Source organism: Meles meles, chromosome 16, assembly GCF_922984935.1.
Source record: "Meles meles chromosome 16, mMelMel3.1 paternal haplotype, whole genome shotgun sequence".
NCBI lineage: Eukaryota > Metazoa > Chordata > Mammalia > Carnivora > Mustelidae > Meles > Meles meles.
This window is the reverse complement of record NC_060081.1, coordinates 39,060,571-39,083,649: the sequence shown is the minus strand read 5'-3', so window position 1 is coordinate 39,083,649 and position 23,079 is coordinate 39,060,571. Positions and strand designations below refer to the sequence as shown.

The window sequence follows — 23,079 nt, the reverse complement described above, 5'->3', positions numbered from 1 at the left end:
TGTGCCCAAGTTTCCATCAACAAAATAAAACTAGTGGGGTTTATGTGTTTTCTTTCTGATTATTTTTTTAAAAGATTTTATTTATTTATTTGACAGAGAGACACAGCGAGAGAGGGAATACAAGCAGGGGGAGTAGGAGAGGGAGAAGCAGGCTTCCCGCCGAGCAGGGAGCTGATATGGAGCTCCATCCCAGGACACTGGGATCATGACCTGAGCTGAAGGTAGGGGCTTAACCCATTGAGCTACCCAGGCGCCCCTCTGATTATTATTATTATTATTATTATTATTATTTATTTTTTTTGAGAGAGAGAGTGCAAACAAGTGTGCTGGTGGAAAGGGGAAGAAGGAGAGGGAGAGAGAATCACAAGCAGACTCTGGGCTGAGTGTGGAGTCCAACACGGGGCTCAATCTCAGGACCCTGAGATCATGACCTGAGCTGAAATTAAGAGTCAGACGCTTAACCGACTGAGCCACCCAGGTGCCCCTATAAGAGTTACTTTTAAGGTGGTGGGTAATGGGGAGGGCACGTTTTGCATGGAGCACTGGGTGTTGTGCAAAAAGAATGAATACTGTTACACTGAAAAAATAAATAAAATGGAAAAAAAAAGAGTTACTTTTATTTGTGATACAACTTGTGTGAAACAGAAAATAGATATAGCTATAGTTATAGGGTGTGCTTGTGTACCCTGTCTTTGTTTCTTCCAAACATCTGAAACAAGTCAATTAAAAATATTGACAAAAAGGCACAAGGTAATATATTTTTCATTTTTAGATTTGCCCTCCACGATCCACCAAAAATACATGCCTATATTTATATAAATATATTCCTGTATTCCCTAGAACAGCGGACATCAAACCTTAACAAAGCAGAACCCCTGGGAGCTTGTGCATACATTTCTAACAATCTCTTTTATACTTTCTAAGTCCACTGACATTTGATTGAAAGGCTGTTCCATGGCTCTGCCAAGGACTGGGTGGGACTCTCTCCTGATGGTACCTTTTCTACATAACTCTCATTTAGAAGAAAAAGAGGGAGGAAGAATTCACAAGAAGTGGGTTGTGCTTTTTCCATTCCAAGCTGCGTCCAAAGCTTATGCACATCTGAGGATTTCTTCTAGGCTTGTCTTTAAAATCTTGACCCCCAAAGTTTTCTGGTTGACCTGTTGTCCTGCAGTTACCCTGGGGTAGTGTAACCGGTTTGAGAAGCCTATGACTGTTTCAATTTCAGCTGAAGTTCCTTATAAAACTAGCCAATCTGGGAGGTCATTTGTCTCTGATCCAGAGGCAATGGTTTGATATTCTTGGCTTACACTAAACTTGGAAGGGAACTGAAGCATCAGGTAAAAACAATACACACCTACGCAGCATGAAAAAAATAAATCACAGCTCTACACACTCGTGTGGACAGATCCCAGAGAAGGAAGCATCCATTTACCTGAAGTTCAAGGACAGGCAACAAGGACCTGTAAAGGGTTGTTTTCAGAGGATTACTGGCTACTGGAGGGTTGGTACAAGGAGTCTTCCGGGTGGTGGGGGTGAGGGAGGAGGTGATCAGGAAATCTTCTAATTCGTGATCTGGAACCCACGTAGGGTGTACATATGTACATACAATCATTGCGCTCAATGCTTCAGCTGCGTGCGTTTTACTGTATGTATATTATAATACCTACTTTAAAAAAAAAAAAGATGGTGGGTGGCATAGTCCATTAAGCATCTGACTCTTGGTTTGAGCTCAGGTCATGATCTCAGGGTTGTGAGATCCAGCCCCATGTCAGACTCTGTGCTCAACTCAGAGTCTGCTTAAGAATCTCTCTCCCGGGGGCGCCTGGGTGGCTCAGTGGGTTAAAGCCTCTGCCTTTCGCTCAGGTCATGATCCCAGAGTCCTGGGATCGAGCCCCGCATCGGGCTCTCTGCTTGGCAGGGAGCCTGCTTCCTCCTCTCTCTCTCTGCCTGCCTCTCTCCCTACTTGTGATCTCTATTTGTCAAATAAATAAATAAAATCTTTAAAAAAAAAAAAAAAAAGAATCTCTCTCCGGGGCGCCTGGGTGGCTCAGTGGGTTAAGCCGCTGCCTTCTGCTCAGGTCATGATCTCGGGATCCTGGGATCGAGTCCCGCATCGGGCTCTCTGCTCAGCAGGGGCCTGCTTCCCTCTCTCTCTCTCTGCCTGCCTCTCTGTCTACTTGTGACCTCTCTCTCTGTCAAATAAATAAATAAAATATTAAAAAAAAAAAGAATCTCTCTCCCTTTCCCTCTGACTCTTCCACTCACATGCGTGCATGCTGGCTCTCAAATAAATAAATAAATCTTAAGAAAAAAAGATGGGCAGCTGTGAGTATGACAGTGTTCCACCAGGGAAAGAAAAAGACCTACAGCCATATTCACATAGTGAGTCCTAATTGCCAAACAAAAGCAGACAGTTGGGTAAAAGGAAAATAAAAAATTGGAAACTATCATAAAATGAGCAGTTTCGCTGAACTCTGGTTGTAAACGGAACATTTAAGGTAACGTGAGCCCCACGTGCCGACGGGGTGCTCCCAAATGCCTCTGGATGCGGACTGTGGACTCACACAAATACAGGAGTGATAATTTGTGTTCTTCAAAATGCAGACAGCTCAGGAAGAGTCTAAAGGAGCAGTTTTACTGGCTTTCAAGAAAGGCAGCTGGTGGGCCGCCTGGGTGGCTCAGTGGGTTAAGCCGCTGCCTTCGGCTCAGGTCATGATCTCAGAGTCCCGGGATTGAGTCCCGCATCAGGCTCTCTGCTCAGCAGTGAGCCTGCTTCCCTCTCTCTCTCTGCCTGCCTCTCTGTCTACTTGTGATCTCTCTGTGTCAAATAAATAAATAAAATCTTTAAAAAAAAAAAAAAAAAGAAAGGCAGCTGGTAAGAACAAGAGGGAGAGCAAAAGCCAGGCTTTCCAGGGCGAAGTTGGGGTTTTGTCCAAATCTGGGGGACTGCACGTGCACAAGGTGACATGTCCGCCGGTGAAGGGCTACAGGTTAGTTTGGTCAGTGCCATAGATTACCAAGTCGCGCGGTGGCAGGAGGCCTGGGTGGTTGTCTCTAGGCAGATGGAAGGAGTACTATTCCAGAAACATTCCACGGAAGAGTTTCTCCTTTTTATTCCCTCATCTGCCAACATTTGGCCTTCCTGTGCTTAGAAGTTTTCTGTGAGGGGTGCCTGGCTGGGTCAGTTCGTAGAGCACGCGACTCTTAATCTTGGGGTTCAAACTCCTTGTTGGGTATAGAGCTTCCTTAGCAAAAATATGGTTAAAGAGATGTAAAAAGGTTTTCTGTTCACCTCTGGTGGTCTTCTCTTTTTGCTTGGGCCATGTCTCCCTGTGTTAGGGTGCAGCCCTGGTAAGTAACCTCCGCCTGCAAAGTGGCTTCTGATTTTTTTGTTGCTTCCCTTCCTTCCTTCTCAGTCGGTGGTTTGTCTGACACAACTAGCATTGTTTGGTGTTATGGAGATAGGACCTTGCTTTGTTGTGGAAACTGCTCTGTCAGGTCTGAGTGCTGTGGGCGAGGGGAGGCTGGAGACCTGGCAGGAACGCAGGAGGGCCCATGAGCTGCTGGTTTTCTGGGTGCAGATAAGGCTCTGCTCACTGGCTGATCTAAGAGCTCTCCTGAGCTGAGCATCAGCGAATGTGGTCATGGGAGGCCTTTAATTTTTGTTATAAAGGCAGAGCTAGGAGAAAGATGAATCACTTCCGTGCCCCCGCATCAGGCCCAAAGTCTTTACACAGAATGGAAACTGGAATGTGGATGAAAGGTAAAAACAGGGGGCATGTACAGTGACCCCCAGCACCTAGCCCTGAGTGAGGAGGTGCCTGGCTCATTCCTGGAAGGGTGAACGCCCCAGCGTATCTCAGGCTGAGGCCTCTCTTTCCAAGCAAGCTAAACCTCAGACTGACATAGCAGGGCCTGGAATTTTCTCCCTACGGCTCCCGGCACAAAAATGTGAGATCAAATACAAGCAGATTAAGAAATAAAAGGCAAAAGCTACCTCAGGATTGATGACGGATCCTGGTGGTGAAAGATAAGTAGCACATTAATGATTTCAGCTCCTGGTTCTAACAAAATTCAATTGTGGGAAGCAGGGGGCTTCTGAAAACTGGGAGAGAACAGGTAGGACAGAAATAGCTGTTTTCCTTCGAAGAGGAGCCCACTGGGATCTGCCTGTCTTCCCCATTGCTGACAGAGGACTTAGGAGTCCCCTGCCCCCCAACCTCCAAAGGTGTCTTTTGAAGAAGAGGGTCTTGCCTGACCCAAGAAGAAACCTTCCCTCTCCTTCCTGCAGAGAAGCCATTGCCTTGGGGTGGGGTGGGGGGGCATGCAGTGAGGGACCCACCTGCCCAAGGTTCTATCAGGCCTGGGAACAGATTTCCCCATTTTTCTTCCTGGGTGGTGACTGGCTGCCCAGGGGTCTTTGTTTTACTTCAATACCCTTTTCAGATATATATTTGTTTATTTGTTTATTTTCAGCATAACAGTCCTCATTCTCCCTTTTGCCCTGTTTCTTCCTCTCACTTACCACAGGTGCTGGGAGGATTTCTAGGGAATCAACAGTTCCTGGTCCCTCCTCCCTGCTTCCTCTCCATACCTCTCCCCATCCCCCAATTATACAATTTCTGGTGCCTGTGGCCATTTCCCTCTAAGCTCATGTTTGTTCCCCAGCCCAATTAGTTCCAGCTTCCCTCTTTCATTTTTATTTTTCCTATTTACAGTATTTGAGTGTCTTCCCTAGTTAGCTGAAGGAAAAGCAATGTGTTCTGCGCCCCTAACCTTCCATTTTTGTGTCTCTGAGTGTTTGAGGGAGGTAACACCACTGGAGAATCCACCCCCCCCCAACCCCAACTCCAGCCTAGAGGAACTTACATAGTTTTAAATCCTCCCCAGTAGCTGGGAACCAAAGCAAAAGGACAACCACACCGCTGTCATAGGAAAGGGTTCTGTGTGTCTGGGAAGATGCCAAGCTGAGAACAGCGGTAAATAAATGACATGCCCAAGAAGCAAGTCTTCCTGTCTCTGTGAGTGAAATAGTCCCTCTGTGGAAAGGATGCCACCTTTGAAGGTTTGCTTTGTCCCTTTCTGTGACCGTGCTGTCCCCAGGTGCTGTTTGGGGTCATCTGAGAAGCTGTGGGCTAGATCCCCCACAGGTGGGGACACACTTGGACTCTGGGTGTTCCCCGACCTAGAACTGGAGAAACCTCCTTCCTGCTCACCTGTCTAGATGTCTGTGGCGAAGTATTCTCACAGAAGACAGTCACACACACAGATCCCCACTTTCCAGATGATCCTCTTTGAGCCTGCCCTTTTTTCCCCCGGCCCCATAGCAAGGGCATCATCTTAGGGCTGTTTATCTGTCTAGGGAGGCACCTGGAAACCCGAGAAGGGATGGTGGGTGGTTCTGAGACCACTAGGTGTCCTCTCTCAATGGGCACCTTCTGCAGGGCTGTGGGCCGGGCCAAACTCTAGGACAGTTACCACCTTACGTAGGTGAGGGCAGAAACTGGGAGCAGAGGAATGGAGGAACTAGGGCTGTGACCTCAGGAAGCAGGGGCAGGCTGATGCTCGCTGCGGGAAGCCAGGGTCCTCCTCCTGAGTTCAGCTAGGGACCCTCAGGCCGCCTTATTCAGGGACAGTGCCAATGCCCTCCTTCCTTCAGCCACAGGATTGGGTTGGGTCCAGCGCGATCGGGGAGTGAAGTGTGAGCGGGGCCAGCGCGAGGATCCAGGACACCCCAGTGAGGCAAGAGACTCCGGAAAGTCCGGTTCCAGGTCCAGAGCCTGGCGCACAGGGGATCCCCACAAGGGGGCGGAGGGAAACCCAGGAGGCCCCCGAGAGGAGGCGCAGCCAGCGGCTGGGCGCGCGCAACCGAGCGCACTCGCGGCCCCTCGGCTCGGGGCAAAGGGTGGGGAGGGGGCTGAAGAGACCATCGGGTTCTACGAAGTTACGGGCGATTCCTTCAGCCCGGAGACCCGCCTCCCGGTGGCGTGCTCCCCAAGAGGGGGCCTTCTGCGCCGCTCCCCCCTCCCTGGCACTACACGGTCGAAGGATCGCGCGCGGGCTCCCTCCCCAGCTCAGTCTCCTCCCCACGCGCCCCCTCTCCGCCGCGCCGGCCAGCGCGGGCTGCGTCCCCGGCACTGCCCCCCGCCCGCGCCCGCGCCCGAGCCCGAGCCTGAGCTGCCGCGCCGCCGCAGGCTGCGGTAGCTGCGCCGCTCGTGCTCACGCCTCGCCCGTGCTCTCGGCGCGACCCGGCCCCGCTCGGCCCCGGCTCCCCGCTCCCCGCGCGCGGACCATGGAGTGAGGGGGCGGGCGGCCCCGCGACGCGCTCCCGCAGCCGGCGAGGCCGGAGCCAGACCGGGTGGCCTCACCAGCCGGCAGAGTTGGCCAGCGGCGGGCCCTCCTCCCGCCGGTCCTTCCCCGCTCCTCCTCCTCGGCCGCCGCCGCCCCCGCCTCCCGGCCGCCCCCGCCGCCCCCGCCGCGCCGCCGCCCGAGGCCGAGCGCGGACGCCGAGCGTGGGAGCCATGGCGCGCGAGGAGGAGAGGGACCCCGAGCGCCGGGAGGCGGCGGCGCGGGCCAGCGGCGAGGAGGAGGAGGAGGGCGAAGAGGGACTGAGCGACAGCGACGACGAGGACGAAGACGACGAGCCCGGCAGCGGCGGGGAAGAGGAAGAGAAGGCGGCGGCCGAGCGGGAGCGCAGCGAGGACGCGCGGCTGCAGCGCGCAGGGTTGCCTCCTGCCGCCGTCCCCGCCGCGGCCGCCCGCGAGAGGAGCGGCCGGCGCCCGCCGGGGCCCCCGCCGGGGCCGCTGCCCTGCCGCCCGAGGATGCCGTCGCCCGACGACGAGGACCGCGAGCGTCGCCGGAGCCGCCGGAGGGACCTTCTGCTGAGCCAGCTCTGCTTCCTGGCCTTGGTGGCGCTGCTGCTCTGGTCGCTGTCGAGCATGCAAGAGCATAATGGTGAGTGCTCGCGGCTCGCCCCGAGTGGGCGCTGCGGCTCTGGCAGCTCGGGGCTCCCGGGCCAGGCGCGGGGCGAGCAGGCTGGCCGGTGGGAGGGGGTGCCAGGCACGAGGAGTCCCCCTGCCCCTTCGGGGGCTCGGAAGGAGGGGGCCCTGGAGGCGAGGACCGCGCAGTGGAGACGCAGACGGCACGCGGAGCCGCCGGGCTCGTCCCGGGAACCCTTACCTGTGCCTCTTGGCTCTATTCTTCTAACCCACCGGCTGGAGGGATTGGTGGTAGAGGCGGTGGGGACTGTTACCCTAAGGAGGTAGACCCCCGCCCCCCCCCCCCCCCCCCCGCCCAACCATAAAGTTGCCCTGCTAAGACTCGGTACCTGTGCAGGTAACCACCTGTACACCTTTGGCTTGTTGAGAGCACGAAGGGGGGCTGGTTGACTGGTGAAAATGTATTTCTCCAGTGTTCTCCATATAGAACACGCGGTGTGGACCAGGTAGAAGGCTCCATACCCGCTTTTCCAGAACAGGTGCCCGGAACTTCGGGTAGGAAAAAAAAAAAGTGTTGGCCACCTGGCTAGGGTTTAAGGAATCTCCTTGTTCTCTTTCACTGAACACAGACTGGGAAGACTGATCCCTTTTGTGCACTTGCAGGTCTGGAAGAAATGGTTTAGATTGTCCTGCCCATCAGGCTCTCTCTACTGCTCTCAGGGTGCCCTGCAGTGGGTCCGCCCTTTACCCACAACTTTTGTCTTATCTTTGTCCTTGGCTTTTCTTGAGCTGAAATAGACCTTGTGGAGAAATGTGCTCAGAACAGTTGTCCACTGAAAACAGTTTGGACCCTGGGGGGCAGCTGTCTAAATAACGGAGGGAGAGACTTGGAAGAATAACTGTTGTAAAAACGGTTTTATATCCCAGCCGTTCAAGTGGCACAGTTCGTGGGAAAACAGCCGTAAAAATGGTTGTGAGAAAAAGCCGTTACAAATACGTGCCTTGGTGTTAAGATAGATGTAGCCCTGATACAAGGCGTTAGGAAGTGCAGAATAAAATCTTTTCCATAGTGATGGTAAAAGGGTGGCATCAGTCAAAAAAGGGATCTCCCCCAAATTGGCTGATCTCGTGCTTCGGGGGTGGGGGAAGCAGATGGTCGGGCTTGGTTCAGGTCTTAACAGACCTCTTGACAGACTTCCTCATATATGGTAATATGAGAGAGTCCGCCTGGGTCTTCAGTGGAGCCCTTGGGACTACAGCTTTCTCCCTTTTTCCCGAATCCCAGATTATCTGGTGATGGGGGCCAGCATTGGGAAGGGGGCTGTGCTGGGGAGGGAAGCTGGACCTCTCTCAGAGGGCAGTGCCAGACCTGCCAAGAGCAGCTACTGACTGCTTCTCCCGAGGAGGGTTTCCTTCCACTGCCCTTTAATCTACCGGATTTTTATGAGTGCAAAGCCAGTCTGTACTTGGTGCCACCTTTGGAAAGGACCATGCGAAGTCAATTACGTGCCGGCCATTTTTTCCTGCATCCTGGGGTTCTGTGAGTCCTAGAGTTCCCACCGCTGTCAGGATGTGAAAGACATTTTTCTGGATGGAGAACGTGACCCATATAGTTAAGTCCATCAGTGACAGGGGGCTGCCTGGGCCCTGGGAAAGCTGCGATGTTTAGGGGGAAAGGAGGTGGCAGACACTGTGCAAACTTAAAACCTGGTGACTCAAATGTCATTTTGAAATGGTTTCCCTAACAGTGACATTTCTATTCAGGTGCCACCAACTCGGGCATAGTTCCTTAGCACAGCTCTTTTCCCCGTCCCTTCCCTTGGTCTCTCTCCTTCCATATTCTTTCTGCCTCTCTCTCCCCTCCCAGAAATGTAGGGGTTCAGAAGACCCCCGCCCCAGCAACTGAAGGTAACAGTGAAAAGCTAGCAGTGCAAAGAAGGATGCCATCCAGCCCCCAAATGTCATGCCCACCCTAATTCTGTCCCCTGTCATCTTTTCTTCAAGTAGATACTTGTTATTTCATTGCATGACGCCTAGCTGATTCTCAGCAAGGCTCAGGTGTTTTAAGCTAGTTTTTTTGAGCTAATTAATTAATGTGTGTGAATCTGCAAGTGATCATTTAGCTTGGGGGGCGGTCGTCATTCAGCATACTTAAGCATTTGAATAGTGACTTTTACCCTGGAAACTTGGGTATTATTTTACTTAAGGTGTTTCAGTATGGATTAAAAGTTTGGAATTTAGCCTCATTTTAAAGACATGGTGTCTGGGAGAGACTGAGTGATCCGCTTAGGGTCACACAGCATTTGGGGCACAGAGGGAGGAACCAGCCCAAGGTGGCCTGGCTGTTTGATCCCACCTCTGTTCCCTGCTATTCATGCCACCATCTGGGTGCAGCTTTGTAATATTTATATAAACACATAGGGGGTACCTTGCTAATGATCAAAGGGGGATTTTTTTATTTACCTTGAAAGCCATGCAGTGATTAAACATAACTTCTCAGAAGCCTGTTTTCTAACACATATTAACTTTTCTTTTCTTTCTTTCTTTCTTTCTTTCTTTCTTTCTTTATAAAGAGCACAGTCCTTTCACCAAACCCAAATAGAGAGGTGTTGCAGTTGTGTTACACAGTGTTGTATAACATTCCTGATCGTATGGAATCTGAGCTCCCTTCCTGGACATACGACAGAACTCCAGTCTAAATTCCTTTCTCTGAGATGGGACACAGGCATTATTAAAGGGAGGGTTAGTACTGTAATCAAGACAAAGGTTAACCCTTATGGTAGCAAAAGCAGTAATAATAACTGGAACTTGGTGGGCTCTTACATGCCAGGCACTGTGCTAAAATAAGGACACTTTCCATGCGTTGTGTTCTTTAAACTTGCACACACTCTTTGCAGATGCCTTGAGCCTGTGGTGGTGGAGGAAGCAGTGGGCCTGGGTGTTCTATTTAGTTATTGCTGATAAAGATCTCATTTTTTAAAAAAATTTATTTTTTATTTTTTTATAAACATATAATGTATTTTTATCCCCAGGGGTACAGGTCTGTGAATCACCAGGTTTACACACTTCACAGCACTCACCATAGCACATACCCTCCCCAATGTTCATAATCCCACCCCCCTTTCCCAACTCCCCTCCCCCCAGCAACCCTCAGTTTGTTTTGTGAGATTAAGAGTCACTTATGGTTTGTCTCCCTCCCAATCCCATCTTGTTTCATTTATTCTTCTCCTACCCCCCTAACCCCCCATGTTGCATCTCCACTTCCTCATATCAGGGAGTAAAGATCTCATTTTTGATCTGTTTTCAAAGCCAATTGAAATAAGGTGTCAGATTTGCTAACGGGGAGTTTTCTTTTCTTTATCTTGTTTTTTTTTGCAGTGAAAATGGATGACTTTTGTGTATTTTGAGTGGTTTCAAAGTGTTTAATTTTTGTTTGAAGTAAGGAACCTGGTCAACTTTTTTTCCCCAGAAGTCATGTCAAAAAAGCCCAGAGGTTCTAACTCAGGAGTGATTATAGACATCTCGTCTAGAAAATTCCTGGGTAGGTGAATAATGAGTAAGGAAAAAAAAATGTAATATATATTGCTCAAAGCATATGTATACACACACACACATATATATGTATGTATGTACATATATTATATATATTCTGGCCCAGTTACTATTGCTAATAACAAATTACCCCAAAGTATAATGGTGTAAAACTACCATTTTATTTTTTTGCTCATGGATACTTCAGGTCAGGAATTTGGACAAAGTGTAGTAGGGATGGCTTGTCCCTGCTCCATGTCTGGGGCCTCTGCTGGAAGGAGTGAAAGGCTGGGGGACTTGCCAGCTGGGTCTGCAGTCCTCTGGAGGCAACATCACTCCAATGTCTGGGGTTGATGCCAGCTGGTGGCTGGGACCCTCAACTGGGCTTTCAACCGGAAAACCTATGTGTGGTCTCTCCATATGGCTTCTCCATGTGCCTTAGTTTGAACTTCCTCAGAGCACAGCAGCTGGGTTCCAAGAGGATAAAGGGGAAGTACATGGCATTTTTCTGTCTTAGCCACAAAAGTCACACAGTATGACTTCCACTGTTTTCTTTTGGCCAAGGTAGTGACAGATGTCAACACAAGTTCAAAATGGGGGGGGCAGAGATGCCACCACTTACTCAGTGGAGGAGTGGCAGGGTATATGGTAAGGTGAGCAGGTGGGCATGTGTGTTGGTGTATAAGATGGGCATGTGTGTTGTGGCTATCTTTGGAAAACCAGGGGGCCAAGGGATAATAACTTAGAGATCAGAGACGTTTCCCAAGGTGGTAAATGGTGAATAACACACACATATTTGAAATACTTTGCAATCATGATCACGTGGCAACGCATCTGAAGTCAGGTGTGGGGTGCACAGGTGGTATTTGGAAAGACGGCTGTGTGGGTGTTTGAGCTGCAAATTTCAGTTGCTGATCTGAGAGTGCATCTTTAGCTTTGTGGCTTCCCCTTCCTCAGAGGACAAAGACCACAACCTCTCAGTCCCTCCTGTGGCTGACAGGGCTGCCTCGCTGGATTCTCCAGCTTTATCTTCCCTCCCCACCTTCCCTTTCATGCTACACGACTCAGGCCTTCCTTCTGCTCCTGAAAGGGGTGACACTACTTCTAGCCCCAGACCTGTCATTCACGCTGGTTCCATAGTCCCCATTCCAGCTAGTTCATCCTTCACTTCCAGACCCAAGATCTTCCTGAGCCAGCTAGGTCTCTCGTTTTGCTCTCTGAATGCCCTCAATTTCCCCTTCACAGTATTTGTCACAGTTGGCAATTACGTATTTATTTGGTTGGTTTGAGCAATCTGTCGTGCTCACCAGATTCTAAGCTCCCGGAGGTCAGGGACCCTGTGACCTTTGCTCACCTTTGTCATCTGTGTCACCTGCCCACAGTAGATGCTCGTAATATGCGTGCTAAGTAAAGAAGCTGTTTTGATTTCTGAACGACAGTACCTGTGTTCAAAACTAGCTACCACGCCTCGGGAGCTCAGTTACTAGCACATATTTTCATCTCATGATTTATAGTTCTGCTGCCTGTCCATCACATTCAATATTGTTACTCATTTTTCATGAGCTCACACGGAGCTGCAGAGGTTGAGTGCTTTGCCCAGTGTCGCTTCGTTAAGCGGCGGGATTTGAACACAAGCCCACTTGCATCCAAGCTGGATGCCGCTGCATTCCCTAGCCTCAGCTTAGGAGGACATGAATAGAAAATGGGAATCACGCTGCCTTTTTCAGTCGACTGGGGAGAGTAAAGGAGTAACAGAAGGTTGCTTTCATAGAAGCAGTATTTTAGAAACACATTGCTTTTCAACCTTTTCTATTTTCTGCCTAAACATATATAGATGTGTCTCTCCTGGCTTTTCTTAGCTGCTCATCAATCCAGATTTTTTCTCAAAGATTTCCTTTACTTGCAAGCCTTGAATCCTTGTGGGAAGATTTCTTTCTTTCTTTCTTTTTTTTTAAATACCCCAGAGGGTTGGCAAAGCCAAAAGAATTGCAAAACCAGCCATTTGCTGAGAATTCCAAGGCTTGGTAGAAGTTGGCCGATGGGACAGGATTTTGGCAACTCTCTTTTTCCTCAAGGAGATTCCTTTTCTTTGAGTGAAGTAAGTTTTTGGGGGGAAATGATAGTACACAGACACTTGTGTTGGAGAGACTGAGGTAGTGCGTTCAGAAGGCATCCTTGAAGTCACGTAGTGAATGGCTAGTACTGTCAGGAAGGTAATGGAAGTTTTTCTGCTTTTTTCCTGCCTTCAGTTTCTGTAGAGCTTGTTTGGCAATGAATTTTGTTTATCTTTGCAATGGTTTGAAACATGGTATTCTCCTGCAGAGTTTGAGAATTAAGGATTCAGTGGAAGAAGATTTTCTCTGAGTGGAGTGGTGGTGGGCACCATCCAGCCATTTATAATCCTGGAGTCCTACGTTCTTAGACATGGATGATGTCTTCTAGACTCTCTCCTGGAAGATGAACTTGTTCTGTCCTTGTCCTCATCCCTGGGGGAAGTGATGCTCTTCATTGTCGGAGTCCTGGGGGTTTTCCCACCCCCACCTTTGGGACACTGTCTTCAGTGGCACCCCTTGGATGAATTCCTGCCTGGATGCTACTGGTGGTACAAGACCCAAGGACTTCCATTCATTCACTCAGTAAACACGTGGTAGGCTTTTTCCTTGTTGTTGTGGGTGACTGTAGTGTCTGAGATGGATACCCAGAATATTGTCATCATGGTGGCTTAGACTTTAGTGGGGGGAGAGGTGTTGAACAACTAACTTTCAAGAATTATGAGAGAGAATGAATGAGAAATGCAGCATGGCGTGGAGGAGGTGTTGGTGGTAAACAGAAGCTGGAATATGGAAAATAAAAGGAATTAGGCTGGGAATGAATAGGGGATGAAAACGATAATTTATAAAAAATGGGTAATAGATAGAGGCAGACAATTCACAAAGAAATTGCAAATGAGCAGTAGACACCAGTAAAAACCCTTAGCCTTAATAGTAATCAGGGACATCTAATTTTTTCTTAAGATTTTATTTATACATTTGACAGACAGAGATCACAAGTAGGCAGAGAGGCAGGCAGAGAGAGAGGAAGGGAAGCAAGCTCCCTGCTGAGCAGAGAGCCTGATGCGGGGCTCGATCCCAGGACCCCGGGATCACAACCTGAGCCGAAGGCAGAGGCTTTAACCCACTGAGCCACCCAGGCGCCCTAATTTGAAAGATCTAATTTGAAAGATTTATTTATTTGAGAGACAGAGCAGGGGGCAGGGCAGATAAAAAGAATCTTCAAGCAGACTCCCCGCCGAGCATAGAACCCCACATGGGGCTCAATCTCATGACCTGAGCCAAAATCGAGAGTTGCATGGTTACCCAGGCACTCCTCAGAGAAATCTCATTTTAAAAAATGATGAGATACCATTTTTTAAAATCAGATTGGCAAAAATGAAAGTATGTGATAATGTCAGGTGTTGGCAGAGATGCAGGGGAGACAGCTTCTCTCATTTACTGCAGGCAAGGATGTAAATTGGCTCCCCAAACACTGTGGGGAATTGCAAGGTGATAAGGTTTTGGGCACAGACCCCAAATGGAACCTTGGCTAATTTTTAATGAAAGGTATAGACAAGGGAGCGGAGGAATTGGAATGGCAGTGCCTAGACAGTTGAGCCTTGGATGCAAACCCAACTTTCCTGGATCCATCGGTGACTGTGCGGCATGTTGGTCACGACCCTTTGCACTCTAGACTAAAGACGTTAGGTGGGAGTTCAAGTGAATGGGGGGAAAGGCCTTTGTCATAGCTGGAGGTGTCCAAACTAATACCAGTTGCTTATTTGAATCATGAAATCTAGCCATTGTTCCTTGCTTGTCAACCACTCCTTATTTCCAGGAGAGTGAGAATAATTAACGTCTGCTCATCTGTGACCTAGTTCGTGGAATTTCACATTTGCAACTTGGTGTTTCTCTCTTCATTTCCTCCCTGCACTTCTGCCTTGTTTGACCACAGCAGATGTCGTTTTTACTTGCGTGACTTACGGTGGACCCTGATCTTCTAGAGGATAGGAAGTAACAAGTAAGTTGCTTGAATAGGACTTTGATGTGAGAACAAAGGGGGTGGGGTAGGGTATTCACCACCAGGAGAAAGGGGGATGCCCCCAGTTGACATCAAGTAGTCAACAGCACCATTTTTTTAAAAAGATTTTATTTATTTATTTGAGAGAGAGACAGTGAGAGAGAGCATGAGAGGCAAGAAGGTCAGAGGGAGAAGCTGACTCCCCATGGAGCTGGGAGCCCGATGCAGGACTCGATCCCGGGACTCCGGGATCATGACCTCAGCTGAAGGCAGTTGCTTAACCAACTGAGCCACCCAGGTGCCCCAACAGCACCATTTTTAAGAAAGAACATGAGATAGTCACTTTTGGACGTTTTGATTTTGATAACTAGTAGGACATCTAGGTGAAGTATAGCTGATCGTTAAAGTCGAGGTTATAAGCTGCAGGTAAAGATACGTCGCTGTGGATAAAGACATGAGAATAGTATGCACGAGAGAATAGTATGCACGAGAGTGAAAATTGTATCTTTGCTTAGCTCCGTGGGTCTCAGTCTTCACTGCACCTTGTAATTACTGGGGAACTTTAAACTTTACTTTGTCTCGGTCCTGCCCCCCAAAGATTCTGATGTAATATTTTGGGTGGGGGGAAGCCTGGGCATTGGGATTTTTCACAAAAGAAGCAGATAGCCCCAATATGCAGCTAAGACTGGGCACCACTGGATTAGGTTGGGGGTCAGTATTTACCTTATCATGGACATGTCGTAGCTGAGCTGTGAATCATGCTGGGCTGAATTTTTCTGTCCTGAACAAGAATGCTGCTTTTTTTAAGCCTTCACCACTAATTGAAGCCCAGACTTTCCTCCGGTTACCTTCATCTTCACTCCCTATGTACACTGCCGTTAGATATTCTATCCGGTTGTCTTTTTCAAGAAATCTTTCTTGGGTTCTTCCGGCTTGTTCCAGTCTGGACAGGTTGCTTGTTAATCTGCTGTCCAGCTGTCATTTTGAGATCTCCCTTCAGCTTCTTCCTGCCTGTGGTTTCTTTCCCCCAGCTCTCCATATGTTGAAAAGATCCCATGTATGTTTGCTGTCTTTTTTGGTATACCTTCATTTGTGGTATACATTTCTGGGGATCACACAGTCCAGGTGCTTTCTAAGATGGGGGTGTGGAAATAACAAAAACAAAAATTTGAGACATTGTAAGTTTGAAAATACATTAATTCTAGCCCCACACTTTGAAGATGGGGTGGGTGGGTTGGGAATTCAGTTTGGAACACAATTTCCACATAGTTTTGAAGGCCTTGCTCTTATAACTTGTAGGGCTGTCCCTGAGAAGTCTGAGGCTATTCCACTTTTAATTCCTTGGTATGAAACCTGTTTTCCCCCCTCTGAAAGCACGTGTGCTCTTTACTCTGCTTCTAAAGCTCAGGCATATCACAGTTAAATGTCTGCTGTGGTTCTATTTCCATGCATTTTCCTGGGCACTCACCTGTTTCTTTTAATCTGAAAGCAGATGTCCTTTGGATCTGGGAACTTGTGTGATTTCCTCCATCCTTCCGGCTCTCTTCTCTCTGAATTGTCTGTTATTTGGGTATTTGACGCCTGAGATTCTGATTTTGAATAATCATCTTCTGATTTTCTTATCTCTTCTCTCCTGTGTTTTTTTCCCCCTCATCCTTTGCTCTAATTTCCATAGGTTTCCTAATCGTATCTTTGAATTCTATTGAGCTTTGAATTTCTATCGTATTTTTAGTTTCCAAGAGCTCTTTTTTATTTCCCCTCTGCAAGTTATTTTTAGTAGCATCCTGTTCTGCTTCATCAATACAAGTATCATCGCTTACATCCGACTTGGTTTCTCCAAGTTGCTGTTGTCTATTTTTCTGTTTTGTTTTTCATGTTAGGGGCTTTCTTTGAAAACCATGTGATCTTTGGTGTCTACTCATATTTACATGAGGCCATTGAAATGATGACTGGAAACTGTGCAAGGAGAAGGGTCTGTTGATTGTTTCTCTGTAAGGTGATCTGGCCGGGCCACATCTCTGGGCAGTACTTCCGCATCTCTAGTTCTGGATCTTTATCAGTGGGTCGTCAGATTCCCCAGAGAGGGGTCACCCTGTGTCCTGTGTAGAGGGAGATCTAGTGGGAATACAGTGGGAGAGGAAGTGGGGTTTAGGGGGTGTCGTTCAGCGGAAACATTCTCCTAGGCTCAGTGAGTTGTCTCAAGGGTGGCTAGGAGTATGACAGAGCCGCACAATTTATTTTGATCCATTGCAGGACCATCCTGAGTTATTTCAGGCTCCCTTCTTCCTGCCTTCCTCCCTCCATTCCTGCCTTCCTCCTTTTTCTCTCTCTTAACTCCTGTACACGCCATACTGGTAAGAGCTGTGGCCTCCTGGGAGGGCTTATGCTCAGGGACAAGGGGGAGGCATAGTTTTCACCATCTTCTTAATTTTAACTGACCTCTTTATGGAGGTAGTTGTAGATACACAGCTGTGGTAAGAAAGAATGCAGAGAGACTCCTCGCACGTTTTCCCCCGTTTCCTTCAATGGTAATGTTTTGCAAAAGTCTAGTGTAATATCATAACCAGTGTAGTGCCTTAGATACAAGCCACTGACCTCATCCAGATTTTCCGAGTTTCATTTGTATTCATGTGCACGTGTGTGTGCACGTGTAGCATGTGTATGTGTGTTTGTATGTATGTGTAGTATGCGCGTGTGCATGTGTGTGTGCAGGCTGTATGTGTATAGCACGTGTGGTGTGTGCTTGTATGTACACGTGTGTATGCATGTGTGTAGTGTGTACATGAGTGCACGTGTGTGCACGTGTGTGTGTGTTCTGCACAGCTTTATCACCTGTATCCGTTGCTGCAACCACCACAGTCAGAATGCTGGACAGATCCACTATCACAATGGTAACTCACGTTCCCCTTTTCATAAGCACACAGCTCCTGTACCTGTTTACACAGAAGGAACAGGTGAGGTAAGTAACTCATGTCACCTCCAAGAATAAAGTTAAAGCATTATAACTTCTCGAGTGAAAGGCTACTTATAAGCCGAGGGCGGGGAGAGGAGCGTGAAGTCTTTCAACATTCATGAACCTGGGCCATGGAGACCTTGGTCAGTGATGGCATTCCTTCCCTCCAGGGATGCCACTGTGTGCTAAGTGCCAGGTTAAGGCTGCGTGGAGCTGGGGACCAGTTTCTCTGATGGGTCATGTTTTCTGTCATTTGCACATCATTTCTGAATGAATGTTCCATGAAAAGTTTACCCAAGCCTCTTTTTCATGCAGGCAGGTTAGCCAAGCTTTCTGCAATCCCAGTTTCATCATTACTTGTTTCCTAGGGAACTAGAGATGGAAATCTTGGGGACCATTGTCTCTTAACATCTGGCTTTATGTTTAAGGAACCTGATGTGAAAGAGAATTGTAATCAGGACCCAGATCCTCGTTTTCTGACTCTCTGCTTAGTAAATAACTACCCCCCACCCCCTGAAAATTAAGGGTAGGAATATATTTAGTGCAGATGGACTCCAGAATTATTTCAGATTTGGAAATGTTTCTGAAGTTGGGACCTTGTTGGGAATTATTTGGCATGCACTGTATGGGGAAAATGAGGGAATTTCAGGGGGAGCTGCTTCTTGTAACAAAAGATTTTTTTTTTCAGAAATATTTGCTCTTAGGACACTCGTGGCTTGCTTCAGGAGAAAGTTAACATTATTGGGTTACCTTTCATTCGGCTAGTCACCTCATGCAGCTATGAGAATGATTGGTTGTTTTGAAGATGAGTGCCCATGAATTTTTCTTGTTGGGGTCTTTGAGTTGACAGGATTTCACCATTTTTCATACCTGGTGTTGCAATTCTAGTCTGTGATCTAAACACGACTTCCAAACAAAGCAAAGCTTCCTAGGACCTTAAGACCCTAGGTTTTTGAAAACCCCAGGATAATTCCCTTTTGAGTGGGATTTCACAGTGCGGTCATTTGAAATCACAAGTGTTTGTTGGGGTAAGTGCAGAAAGAAATCTCATTGTACCTACTTACAATAAATTGACATGAGGACAGATCAATTGCAGTATCTTACAACATTATGGTATATTTCCTCCGTTAGATATTGCAAAATTGGTAGAATACTATATAAAATGTCTTGGATACTGCTTTTGAAACTAAAACTAGTAATATACAAGAAAATTGATTGATAGGATCCAGAACAAAAATATCACCCCTTAGAAACTTTGTCAAACTAACCCTTTGTAATTACACCCTTCCTAATCCCTAACCTCTGATCTGTTTGCTGACACCATGGTTTTTGTCTTTTTGAGAATGCCATACACATGGAATCCGACAGGATGGAATCTTTTGACACTGGCTTCTTTTGCTCAGACTCTCAGATTTGTCTACATTGTTGCTTGTGTGGGCCATTCATTCCTCTTTATGGCTGAATAGTATTCCATTAAATTAGATCTACAACAACTTGTTTATCCATTTGCCTATTGAAGAACTTTTGGGTTGTTTTTAGTTTTGGCAATTATGAGTAGAGCTGCTTATCAGTATTCAAGTCCAGGTTTTTTTTTTCCCTTAAATTTCTTTTTCTCACCTTATTATACTGGCAGAGACTTCCAGTACAATGTTGAGTTTGAGTGGACGTGATTGCCTTATCCTGATTACGTAGGGAGAAAGCCTTCAGTCCTTCATCCTTAAGTATGATGCTTGCTGTAGGACTTTCATAGATGTGTCCTTTATCAAACTGAAGAAGTTCTCTTCCACTTATAGTTTGTTGAGAATTTTTTTTTCTTGGTTCAAAATATCACTTCATTATTAGGAATTTATAAGTTGCCACAAAATCTGCTATGTTTTTATTTATTTTTATTAAAACAATTTATTTTATTTTTCCAGTGTTCCAAGGTTCATTGTGGTGCATAAACAATGAATGTTGAGAATTTTTATCAGGGATGGATATTGAAGTTTGTCAGGTGGTTTTCCTGCATCAATTGATATGATCCTATGGTTTTTATTCTTTAGACAGTTAATATGATGGATTGCATGGATTGATTTTCAAATACAGAATCAGCCTTGTGTACCCTGGAGAAGCCCCACTTGATCATTTTGTGTGTGTGTGCGTGTTTTTTATTTTCCTGAATTTGGATTGGTCATATTTTATCGCAGACCATTGCATCTGTGACCACCCAGAGTATTGGTCATAGTTTTCTTTACTCGTACTATCTTTGTTTAGTTTTTCTGGCCCCACAAAATTAATTAGGAAGTACTCCTTTACCCTGTATTTCTAGAAAAGGTTGTGTAGGATTGGTAGATTCTGCTTTTTAATGTATCATAAACATGGCACTAAACTTGACAATGAATTTTTAATGTCCGCGTAATGATAATTTTAAAAATCACAATATTTTTCTTAGTATTTATAGCAAGTGATATTTATTGGACACTTTGCATGCTCTAGGCACTGTGTAACTGTTTTTACCTGTATTGACTCCTTTAATCACCATATGCAGTGGAGTAGGTACCATTATAATCTCCATTTTACACGCAAAGAAGAATAAGATGAAGCATGTAAGTAACTTGCTTAAAGTTTCTACGTGACTGGTATTACTTGAATTCAAGCTGTCTGATTCCAGACCCCATGGTCTTAACTATTACACTGTATCCTCCAGTTATATTATAATTTATTTATTCAGGCCTCCATTTGGGGTACTGAGGTATTTTCTATGTCCTCACTGTGATGAATGTTCTTGTACTGAAATCTTTGGTAATCAATGACAGTTCCTTAGGCTGGATTCCTAGAAGTGCTATGTCAAAGTGCATGCCTATTGTAAAGGCTAATAACATCCTGCTATGTAATTTTCCAGGAATTTGGAAAAATCAGAAGTTCCAACAGCAGTAGTTTGAGAGTGCTCAATTCAGTGTTCTCTTCCAGAATTGAATATTATGATTATTTTACATATTTTAAATTCAGTTTGATTGTGGAGAGATGGTATCTCATTGCTTTACTTTGCATTTTTTCATACTAGTGAAGCTGAATGTTTAAAAAATGTTTATTGGTCATTTATATTTCTTGTGAGAAAAACTTATTCATATCTGTTCTCCATTTTTTTCTAAAGGGATAACTGTTTTTCTTAATGACTTGTAAAGCTCTTTATATATTCTATATGTTTGTCTTTTATTCTATATCAGAAGTTTGCTGCCCCCCACCTTTTTTGTTGTACAGATTTTCATTTTTATCCGGTCAAAACTGTATCTCTTTTCTCTTGTATTTTTCCATTGTTTTATTGTTAGACCTAGGATCTCAAGTGTGTGTTTATTTCACATAATCCTCTATGTTTTTTTTCCTCCTGTTTGTATGGTTTAATTTAAAAAAAAAACAAAACCTCTTTATTTCATTTGGGATTTACCTGAGCTAAGATGAAGATTTAACTTGAACAGATGAGCAGATTGAACAGTTAAATTGTTTATTGAATAATCTTTCCTTTGCCCACACATTTGTGGAATGACCTTTTAATCCGTGCTTGTTTGCTTATATATCAGAGGCAGTTGCTGTGATGTCTGTTTTGTTCTATTTCCTCATAATTAATTATTGTAGCTTATTAGGATATTAATTATCTGATGGGGCAGGACTTCTCTCCTCTTGTTCTGGGAGAAAAAAAAAATCATTTGTTGTTATCACTTGTTTATCCTTCCAGGTGAACTTTAGAATCTCTGTTGAATTTTGCTCAAATGCCTGTGGGTTTTGACAAATCTATAAATAATCTGTGGAGAAATGGCATTTTAAAGCATTGATTCTTTTCATTCCTGGTGTGCTTTTTCATTTGATCAAGGCTATAAAACAAATCTGTCAAGCTTCATAATTATTTCCCTATCTCCTTCTTAGATGTATTTGTGAAAACTATTGTTACTATTTATTCTGACAGTTGTTTCATTCTTTATATATTCTCTTAAAATATTTAATCTTTACAATTTTTTCTTATTTTCTTCTTTATATTTTCTTCTTAAGTTTTAAACTATGCAAGTAGTAATAAACACAAATTTGTTATACAAACCAGTACCTTGGATTTTCCTATAGTTTTATATTAAAAGGAATTTTTATTTTTTTAATTTATTTTTTATGACAAAAGTGCTCAACAAAGTAGGTTTATTTATTTTTTCTTTTTTTGTTAAGTTTTTATTTTAATTCTAGTTAGTTAACATACAGTATGTTATTAGTTTCAGGTGTACTGTATAGTGATTCCACACTTCCATACAACACCTGGTGCTCATCACAACAGGTGCACTTGGAGGGCATTTTTATTTTTAATTAATTAATTAGAGAGAGAGAGAGAGCACGTATGAATGGAGGGGGGCAGAGGGAGAGGGAGAGAGAGAATACCAAGCAGGCTGCATGCCCAGCATGGAGCCTGACGTGGGGCTCGATCCCATGACCCTGAAATCATGACTTGGGCCAAAATAAAGAATTGAATGCTTAAAGGACTGAGCCACCCAGGCACCCCAGGGGGAATTTTTAGATTCATGCTGTAGTTGGATGGTTTTTTACTGGTGGTTCTTGTTAGGTGCTTTTCATTATCTATGGACGTTTCCTTTAATTTCTCATTTTCTGAGAGTTTTCTTTTCTTTATATCCACCATGGATGTTTTATGCGGGCAAATGCCTTATTAACATTTGTTGAAGTGTTTAGTATAATGTAACATAAATAAATATCCATGTGAAGCTACTCCTGAGGTGAACCCCAGATAGCCATGATATTTTTTTTCCTTTAATAGGATACTGGGTTTGATGTGTTCATATTCCTTATAGTATTTTTGCTGTTATATTCTTGACAGATATTGACATACAGCTTCCCTGCCAGGTTTTGGTGTTAGCACTGGAGCAACCTCACAAAACTATTTGATGATTTCCAAGTTCTCCGGTGTTCCAGAATATTCTATGAAGCAGGGAGTTGGCCTGTAACTCTAAAATCTGCCAGAACATTTATATGGGACTGCCTGGCCTTTACCTGGTCTGTAGCAATCTTCTTAAAAGTAATTTTGGAGAAACTTTCCAATTTCTGCCACAGCTTACTTTTCCGTGGAGCTAATTTGTTTTCTCAGAAATGTCCATTTCATTAAGATATTTTAAAATGAACCAAATTATGCAGTGCATTTTAAAATTTCAACTTTTTCTTTAATTGTGATTATGTAACACTTTCTTATTACTAGCTTAGGTGTTTCCTTTTTCCTTGATCAAATTTGACTGTATTTGGTTTATTTTATTATTTTTGGAAGATCCATCTCATGTATCTTTATCAATTTTACTCTCCCCCCTGTTTTCTGAATCAATTACAGCACTAATCTTTCTTTAAAAATCTTAATTCCTTTGTTTTCTAATATCTTGAATTAAGTGCTTTATTTGTATATTTTTATTCTTTCTTGTTAATGGTGCATTTGTCCTTGAGGGAAGCTTTAGACTCACCTTATAAGTTCCAAATAAGTTATAAGCCAGGTAGTCATTGTTGTACTTTTCAAATAGTCTTGTCATTATAGTTTTATTTTTTCTGCAAATTAATTATTTAGGAGAGTGATTTTTAATTTCCAAGTTT

The 23,079-nt window shown here is 45.3% G+C and overlaps 1 protein-coding gene across 1 annotated transcript in view; it reads left to right on the top strand.

Annotated features, from left to right (window-relative positions):
* Positions 1–6,459: 6,459 nt before the first annotated feature.
* The window catches only part of SLC24A3 (solute carrier family 24 member 3), a 527,740-nt gene continuing 511,120 nt past the window's right edge, over positions 6,460–23,079 (top strand). The window contains exon 1 of the mRNA XM_045981759.1: positions 6,460–6,957. Coding sequence (XP_045837715.1) covers positions 6,525–6,957 — 433 coding nt within the window. The 5' untranslated portion in view covers positions 6,460–6,524. The remainder of the gene's footprint in view (positions 6,958–23,079) is intronic.